Source organism: Montipora capricornis, chromosome 13 (genome assembly GCF_036669925.1).
Source record: "Montipora capricornis isolate CH-2021 chromosome 13, ASM3666992v2, whole genome shotgun sequence".
In the NCBI taxonomy this organism is placed as follows: Eukaryota; Metazoa; Cnidaria; class Anthozoa; order Scleractinia; family Acroporidae; genus Montipora; species Montipora capricornis.
The window spans coordinates 18,724,058-18,733,848 of NC_090895.1; the positions used below are offsets into that span (position 1 = coordinate 18,724,058).

At 37.2% G+C, this 9,791-nt stretch overlaps 1 protein-coding gene across 2 annotated transcripts in view; it reads left to right on the forward strand.

Annotated features, from left to right (window-relative positions):
* Window positions 1-606: 606 nt before the first annotated feature.
* The window catches only part of LOC138029965 (uncharacterized), a 21,889-nt gene continuing 12,704 nt past the window's right edge, over window positions 607-9,791 (forward strand). For both annotated transcript variants that reach the window (XM_068877806.1, XM_068877807.1), the window contains exons 1-4: window positions 607-1,207; window positions 4,158-4,196; window positions 7,412-7,522; window positions 9,199-9,263. In XM_068877806.1, the coding sequence (XP_068733907.1) occupies window positions 995-1,207; window positions 4,158-4,196; window positions 7,412-7,522; window positions 9,199-9,263 (428 nt within the window). In that variant the 5' untranslated portion in view covers window positions 607-994. The remainder of the gene's footprint in view (window positions 1,208-4,157; window positions 4,197-7,411; window positions 7,523-9,198; window positions 9,264-9,791) is intronic.

Below are 9,791 nucleotides of genomic sequence, written 5' to 3' on the forward strand. Positions count from 1 at the left end.
TAGATATGAATTTTGTGCACGTTTATTTCTACAGTGTTTCTAATGCTTATGTTTAACGAGGAGGAAGGGGATACTCAGTAATTAGTTTTGAAAAGCCTTGGCGTTCGCGTTGTCCTCGGTCCCCCGAATCCGACTCCATATTCAAGAGTTTTTTCCTTTTTTGTCTAAGCCCGCTGTCAGCCCGCTGGAAAGAAAAAAAAAAAAGAAACAGTAACTGCTGACCGCAAAACTCTCGTGCGCGGTGAATCGAGACAAAACTCTCGCCAATTCTCATGAAAAATTTGAGCAGGTTGAAATTCGATGGTCGGAGCTCTTGAGAGTTGATGACAGTTCCTCTCGCTCTCATTTGCATTTGGCTATAGAAATGAAAGAAGAAGAAAATCACTTTTTGTTTGCTCCTTTCAAGTATAATTTGGTAGTCACCTTAACGAGATCCTGGAAACAAAAGAAGCGTTGATAGGGTCAAGCAACACCATCAGACATTTATTTCCGATTCCTCTTACTCCAGACGAAATTTCCGGAAAGGGAAAGATGCAGTTTTGTTTTACAGCGGGCTTACGCATGACACCAGGCGCTAGTATCCTGGCGTTGTGACAGATTCCCCTTACACAAATTTACATATGAAAATGATAGAGAGAGGCACTTGTTTCTGAAATAATCACTGATTTTGGGGTGGGTTTCTGCGTGTATATTTCGGGTATTTAAAGTTCAGATCTAGAATTACTTTAGTATGTCGTCAAGCTGGCAAAGGGCATTTCAGAGATTTTTTGGCATTCGGGAACACGATACGAAAAGGAAGTGACGTCGAAGGTTGGGTGTTGGATATTGCAACTCGACGACTGGAGTTGCGTGTTTGAAGTCCTTGAAAACCGTGAAATCCGATAAGCTTACTTCATATGACTGAGCTGTGATCGACGAAAAATCGAGGTTGGCATTTGGTGAAGATTTTTCTCGATGGTGATAGCGAATTGTGCGAGCTTGTTTTGGGACGTAAATGGCATCCGAGTCAGCAACCGCCACCGCAACTATAAATGGTGGTGACCACGAGTACAATAATGGCTGTAGTTACCAAGATACAAGCGTCTACGACAATGAAGACAATATCTTTCCAGATATATTAGACGTAACAGTTGACGACACATTGCAAGTTTTAGACATGGGAGCGATAAAAAAGAATTCTTACAACAGAACCCGAGCGGCGATGGCGGTAAGTGAATTCAACAGACAGAGCATAATGAGGAGAGCTTACTTAAGGCGACATCTTTATTTATGAAAGCTTGGTTGACTTGTAGATGTGAGTTTAGTCTGGTTTTTTCTCACTTTTATTTATTTATTAGCTTTCTCGTTTCTATGCGAAGAAACAGCTGTGAGGAGATTCGTGATCTGAGCGTACTATTTAATTTGCTTTCTGTTCGTTTTTAAAAGCATGTTCTTTGCGTCAATAAATTTGAACGCGATACGCTTTGAACTTTTACTTGGCATAGCTTTGTTAATTGAAATTCTAAAAAAAGCTTTGAATAATCAATTTTGGTTGATGTTGTCAATATTTAAAGCATATAGCACATATCTGTCTTCTACAAACGCATAGTCTAGACTGTGACGGTGGTTTGTGATAAAGCAATACATTGCCATGGGTTAATCGAGAATTTCATGGAATCCTGTTTATCAATATTACCTCCGGTTTTTTAAGATAGCGAAACATCAATCGTTTTAATGTGTGCAATAACAAGTACCGTTTTCTTGCAGCATACCTTGTTTTTGCATGTAGTACTATTTTTAAAAGGGCAAGTTAAAAACTTCTTGGCAGACTGTTTGTTTTCTCATTTGTTAATAAAAAAAAGATATTTTCTGTTGGCACATATTAATTTAAGTAGATTTCACTTTCCAGTGTGCATATGACATGTTTGTTTTTGAAGGGAGTTTCTTAATTTGGTTCCCTGGAGATAAAAATGTCTTTCTTTCTTTTGATGATCTCTTTTTTTGCAAATTCTTATCATGAAATTTTGTTTCCCTGCGAAACTTTGTTTGCAGTGCATTCCCCAGGAATAAATATGTTGTGACAATTCCCTAGGAATAAATACGTTGTGACAATCCGCAGACAGCTTTGAAAAATAGCATTGGGGAAGAGACGAATAGACTAGAATTGTGAAGGATTAGTTCCACTGCATCAATCTTCTTTGATGGAATTTGTTATCAGCAATAAGAGATATGCCTTTGTTTATGTTATTACATTGAAACTGGAAACACTAAAGTGTGTGTCTGGAAGATTCACAGCAAAAACTTCAAGGTGCTTTATATTTTCTGAACTGTGATCTTGTAATGTTGGATTGGACTCTGACTGTCAAAATAACGTGGCTGGCTGTGCCGAAGATTAATATCGATAATGATCCATTATTGCAAATGAGTGTTTTTTCTTGTTTTAGTTTATCTGGATTTGTAGCCAATTGTAGGAACATCCTGACCTAGCTACACTTTAAAGCCAAGTGGTTTATTTATTGTGTACTGTGTAATTCTGCAGATGTGCGTGTAAAGTTAAAACTCAAAATCTGCATCAACTGATAGCCAAGTGTTTTTCTGTGCTTTGAAATGGACAGAGTGAGCATTTTTAAAACCGAATTTAAGGCTGTAAGTACATGTAGGGGATTATGTTTGTTTGTTTGAGAAGAATCCATTATTTGCTAATCAAGGTTCCCTGTAATTTGACCAGCGCTAAAAATATCATCTTGAGTCATAACATGTTGATTGTGATGGGGGAAATTATGGCAGTAATCAGCAATTTTTTGTTTTTTTTTTTTGCTGATACAAGCAGTTCTTTGGCTATGACTAGATTTCTTCAGCTTACTGAAGGTTGCACAATTTTACATTTTTTTTTTTAATTCTGAGGTGTTTTACTTTCTGTATGATTGGAATCATATCAAGGAGGATTTTTGTTTTTTTAAATTATATAATTATATTTACAGAAAACATGACTTGAACTCCAGCTGTACTGTAGAAAGAAATGAGAAGTAAATAAGTACATGTAATGTTATTATGATTGAAAAAATAATAATGGCTTCTTTATTATTCTACATCTTGGTCAAACATTTCTAAAGAGGAAAAGATCAATTTGTAGGTCTCTTCAATAGCCTGTGGATGAGTATTTCTTTTTTTACTCATAAACATGTACCAAGTCTGCACTGTCCCAGGAAGTTTGCTGAGTTTGTGCAAACAGCAAGCAGTGCACATGTATGATTGACATCCATGGTCATGTTTTTGAGAGAGAAATCATAATGCCTGCCAAATAAACATAACATTCTTCTGTTTTAATGCTGATAAGCCTTTCTAGTGTCCCTACAGTGGGCAAAATAATTTCAAAAGAATTTTTGTATCAAAATGTCAGGGCCTTATCAGTTTAACCAGATGGAGTCACAGCAGAGGTAGTTTCCATCCTGAAGGTTCAGCAAGGTGATAAGGGACTATTGAAATGCATAATTTTTGGATCCTGTTTTCCCGAAACTTTAACCAATCTTTCTGTTACAATGTAGCTCTATTGTCTCATGTAATTTGAGTGCTAAGGAAACCCTGGATTTCATTCCAATTTTAAATTAACCTTTGGGTTGCCATTTGTTTTGGCAGGGGAGGCCTCTAATCAGCACTTGAATTCAAAGCAGTGAGAACAGCCATGTTCATACTTTCACATGAGTGTGTTAGTATGATTAAGCTGGAAAGAACAAAATGCATTGAACAAAATTGATTAATAAGTAAAATGTACATGATGTGAATGCAACTGAAGTGTACAGAAATAAACAAGTAGATCTTATTGACCAGTGTGGCAAAGAGACCAGAAATACATAATTTGAGCTTGATTACATGTACATAGTAGCTTGCTTGGAAAAATGACACTTGAGTACATGTACATTGTATGAATGATTACTAAAAATTCATGTGTGAAAAATGTCTTGTTTATTTTATATAGCAAAGTTGATCAATCAAAAGTCATGTGATTAGCTCTTAAAGAACAGTACATTGTACAAAGTCTATTAATTTTTAGTATATAATACAGTAGACTAGAATGTATGTATTGTCATAATAATTGTTGTTTCAGTGCCATGATTTGTTTTATCTGTGCCTCAATCAATTTGCTAAAAATATTATTTGAATGCTTTTCTTTTCTGTAGGCTGTAAATCCCACTTTGGCCAAGAAAATTTTACCTCTGGTAAGTTCTATATGGATCTTTCACTATTGAAGGGTTGTAGGGATGACCCCAAAGAGGAACCATTTTACAATGATGTCTTGGTTATTAATTTTATTGTTCAAAATGACTGCTGACATTGTAAGCCAAATTTACGTGTACATAGGCAACAGATATACATGTATGTATGTAAGGATTTCACTATTGCCAGCATCAAGCGATTCCTTTTCATAAGAAAAATGTCATGCTGAGACCCTTAACCTTTCTCCTTTACTTGAAATCATGTCTATGTACATGTATTCACAAAAACTGGCAAAAGAAAATAATGTCACATGAAGCCAGTAGTGAGACCCATCTTCATTTTTTTTGATGAGATTTAATTGTCTGCCAGGCAATTTTACCTGTTGATATACTTGCGTTGACAAAATGCATGATCCTACTGGGTTGCCAGTCGGAAAATGGGTAGATTATTATTATTATTTTTTTTTTCCGTGTCGGTAAAAGTCTTGCCCGTCACTGCTAAGTGGTGTCTTTTCTGCATAGAGCCTTCTGCTCGTATTTTCTTAGGATAGAGAGGGTAGTGGAAATGCGTAGACTTCTCTGGTGGACACAGTAGAATGATAAACTTAACCTGCAATGGCGTCGAAAGACATGTAACGCAAATGGCGTTTTAGTGGATCTTTAAACAAAATATACCCTTATGGAGCTCAATAATGGAAAGTCAGTTGGATAAACTAGGCAGGCGGTGAAAACAAATACCTGGAATCGTAAAAGCGACGAGTAATGGACTTCGACAACAATCTATCGCCCGTCGAGCAGAAATCAAAGTGAGCTGTATTACCTGAAGTACATGGTAATTTGACACAATTAAGTTTCTTGTCTTCACGCACGCAATGAAATAGGAAGAGGTTTTCGCCTCTAAGAGCAAATATGTTGTTTGTTTCAATAAATTTTTCGCTGGAAAAGGACTCTGTGGTATTTTCTGACTTTGTGAATTATAATATTATGTTGTGTATTGAATTTTCGAGCTTAAGGTTGAAATGTGATATGGGAGAAGTTTTTTAGTATTGCTCTGTAAGCAGGAAGGGTTCACAGGCCTGTTGGAAGCGTGCTTGAGTTTCAACAAAATGAGCCCCAAAATCAGTGAAAAATTGTGACGCAGATGAATAATAAAGTAGCTGCTATTTCCAAATAGATGGAATTACCTGGTGATAAATAACGTCGTACGCATCTTGGAGAGCAAATTTTGACTTTGCATAAACAAGAGTTGGGCGATTGTGATCTTTGTTTTGACTTCGCTCATTTCATTGTCAAACTTTACAACACTTGACAGAAAAATAAACTTACAAAAACCCGGTATCTTGCCATCATTTGACACAGATACTTCACTGTTTGGCGAGTAAACATGCCGCGGTAACTTAATCACGGCGCCCGCTGAATTCTGGCATGTCACTTTCGATTTTGCGATTTATTTGAACGTAGCAAAAATCTCCCAAAGTGTTTGTCGCTGATCGTAACTTTTTATATTCTATATTCATGGTTCAAAATTAATGTTGTTTTCATGTCGTAAATATTTTATTCTCAATCGACCATTCCAGAAACTTCCTTTTGCTCTTTCTAAAAACTGTGTATCAATAGTTATTTGCTTTTGCATCAATATTAATTTTGTTTTGCGTAAAGCAAGCTAACAAAATCTGTACTTTGCTGAGTTCGCATTTGTTAGCGTTAATAGTATTTTCGGTCAGATCCTTGTGTTTTATGAGGGGTTTATTGTTTTGGTCTCCCATCCTGATACTAACACCACCCGAAAGGTCTTGACTTCAGTGAATTTTAGTATTACAAAGCAGTCAGATGCTCAGAGGGCACACTTGTGGTGAAAAGAAGTTGTGAGGGAACTTGAAAATTATCAACATGTCAGCCCAGAAGCCAATGTTTCTCGCTTCTTTTTTATTTGTTATTCTTCGGAGACTGGAATGCTGTATTTCAATACCACACAATTCAGTGCCTTCTTACCACAGGCAACCCAGTGTATGCTTCACGGAAGCATCTCGTTAATTATAAGTTACACTTGAAAAAACACCTGATAGGTAGAAAGTCTAGAGCATATGGAGCACTTTCTTATATAGTTTATGGAAAAAATCACTCAACTTAAAACAACGTCGACACCAAACGTTTCTTGAGTCGTTGTTTTCAAGATCATAATTTACGTCCCTGGGTAAGGGGCTCTGTGTACATTTTTAGCTAATCTTTTTTCCTTTTGATAAATTTTTCAAGTTTTTATGTTTTAAAGGGGGTAATTTGTATACCAAAATTACACAATAAAAATATAGGTCGCTGTGCTCTTTTAAGAGTAAAACACCATTGTCCTTTTTATCTCGATTGTCGAAGCTCGAAACAACAAAATCCGCCATGTTCTCGGAATGCACATACTTATTCGCAATGAGTTATGGGTTATTGACAACTTTGTTATGTTATGTGTTTTGAGAACTGTTTCAGCGTGTATGATCGACTTACACCATATTTACAATGTTGCAAATTTGACCAATTTATAATATTGACACACCATATGCGCAGTACAGGATGCGCAGTGCAATACTGAGGAATCACCTTAAACAGAAGTACTGTGTAGTTATGTACTCTAAGTACATGGTTATAGATGGTTGTACATAGATATACATGTACATGCAGCTGTGGCTGTTCATCTTTATACATAACCTTTTATGGAATACCTACAATTACACCCTGTTATGATACACTTTAACAACCCTACTTGAAGTAACAACCCACAAGTACTGTGGGCTCATATTTTGTTTTGCTACACCACAACACAATGCAACAAGACGATTTTGCATCTAAAATTTGCGAAATTGCAACTTAATTTCCGTATCTTGTCACAGAATTGCCTCTGGGGACGAGAATGTTGTCAAACTTTCTCTCATTGAGCTGCCGACCAGCTGGTTTTGAGAAGGCTGTCAGAACATGTTGTTACATGTAACCTTTTCATCCCTTAACCAGCTCCCATTTAGGAGTACATACGTAATCTAGGAGAGTACTGTTTAGAGGGAAAGGGTTAACCACGATTGTGTATGAGTTTTGTGCTTTTTTGGAACAAATCAACCAATATTGGAATTATTGACCCATGAGTCACAATCCCTGTGACCACAAGTATTGGCAATTCTGATGTACATTGCTAACTCTTAGGGTGGTGTAAAACCTTCTAAATTGACATTCTCTTGCAGCCAAATCAGCTGTCAAGGGAAGAATCAGCTGCCATTTGTATCCAGGCTCATTTCAGGGGATATTTAGCAAGAAAGATATTTGTCCAGCTTCTTTATGACAAGTACATGAAGGTACGTAAAACTGTTTTGTTCTTCTGTAGCCTTGTCACTGTCAAGACTGAGTACTCAAACATCTCTGGAAGTCTTACAGTCTGTAACTGTCATGTCGGTTTCTTCTTGTTACAAAATTAATAAGAATATTTCATGGGTAGTGGTAGTGGTAGTGGTGGTGGTGGCGATGGCAGCTACTGCATGTACAACCATTACTACTACTATTGCTGACTGCAACTACTACTGCCACTGCCACTGCCACTGCCACTGTCACCACCACTGTCACCGTCATTGTCACTGTCACTTTCACTGCCACTTCCACTGCCATTACCACTGTCACTTCCACTATCACTGTCACTGCCACTTCCACTACCATTACCACTGTCACTTCCACTATCACTGCCACTGCCACTTCCACTACCATTACCACTGTCACTTCCACTATCACTGTCACTGTCAGTGCCACTCTAAATGCCACTGTCACTACCACTGCCACCACCATTGCCACTGCCACTGCCACTACCACTACCACTACCATCAGTACAAAATTACGTGTAATTATCAATAAAAACATTGCAACTGATCATTTTTCATTTCAATGATTTTTTGTTTGGGAGGAAACTATTTTGACTTCAGGGTGAACTATTATTATTTTGCAAAGCAAGATACATGTAGAGTTAGGCCAATCAAAACAGAGCTTATAATTAAAAAGCTAATCATCTGCGACATGCGAAAACAAACTTGTGAACATGTGAACTCTGAAGTATTGCAAATCATCATGCTGACAAACACAAAAGCCAAGGAAATGGGTCATAAATATGAAGTTTTGACCATCTGAATAATTTTGGGTTAGATTGAAGCGAAGATATTGTTGAAAAATCCTCTTTCGTGTTAATGATTGATGTAAACAATCTTTCCACAAGTAAGGCGTATTTATTAATTAGGTTAACCTAAACCAGGAACCAGTTATTTTAAAGCTAGTAACTGCCGAGGTTCACTTGTAACACAAGTAACGAAAGATTTAATACGGAGAACAGAATTTGAAATAATTTTTTTATTATTATGCAGAGGCATTTGAAGGTAAAGTAGACGTTGGGTATCAGGCTTCTCACCCTTCAAAGAGTTGGCGTCCACATTTCTATCTTTATTTCTCGAGAGTTTCAGTAGACGAAGCGAGTTAAGTACTAGGAAAACCACCGATCTGTGGAATGGGCCCGATTTACTGAGTTACTCCCCTGCCCACTTTTGCTTGTAAATACTTCTCGGGCCAGGGAACCTTTCTTGCACTTAAAGTACTTAACAACGAGTCCTTGGTTGCACTTGCAACCTTTTCGCTGGAGAAAGACAATTTTATCCATTTCCCTTCGGGACTCAGGATTTTAAAAAATGTATCTTTCCATTTTTGTGGTTCTTGACAGTGAAAGCTGGCTACTGCTCACACCGTGGGAAAGGAATTTCATCAAAATGTTTAACTGAAGTGTGTGGGGCAGTCACTTAATAATTCGAGCCCATTCCACAGATCGGTGGTTTTCGTAGTAAAAATTGACAGACCGAGCGACCACGGTGACACTACAGTATTTTATTACCAACGAAACGAAACTATTATTTCTTTTTTTTATATAGTTGCTTGTTTTACAATACATGTAGCTCCAATTGCAGTTGATAACCACACACAAATGAATTTATTCTTACTGCAGGAGGATGAAGAGATGGAAGCACGGAGAAAGCAACAAGTCGAGGAGGGAGAGCTGTTGGTAGAAAAGTAAGTAAAAGTGTACATACATGAACATGTAACCCACACATTACATCTTTAAAATTAATTGGCCCTTATTGATTCCTATGTTCATGATATATGCAATACAAGCAAACTCTTGTATCGTACATGTAATTTGTTACAGTGTATTTACCTTTGGTAGCTTCAAGGTGATTGTATTAAGGGTGTTCTTACATGTCTCCTATTGTTTTACCCGGAAATTTCGTCTGTACGTGTATATCAATATTGCTCAAGAAAATGTATGCCGAAAGGGGCATATATACATGTAAGAACAGCTATTTGTAATAAGCTTTTCCATTGTATAGAATTTACCGTTGCTTGACTGAACAATGAAATACAAAGAAATCTATTAAATTATCCAGGGATGATGATGATGCATATTTAACAAATGGTAAACGGCTCAGCGTGCACTATTGAGTTATGGTGCACGCGGGAGATTGCTAAGCACGAGAGAAGCGCAAGAGTCGCTCGAGGCGATAGGCGAGAGGGACTCTAGCTTCTTGAGTGCTTAGCAAA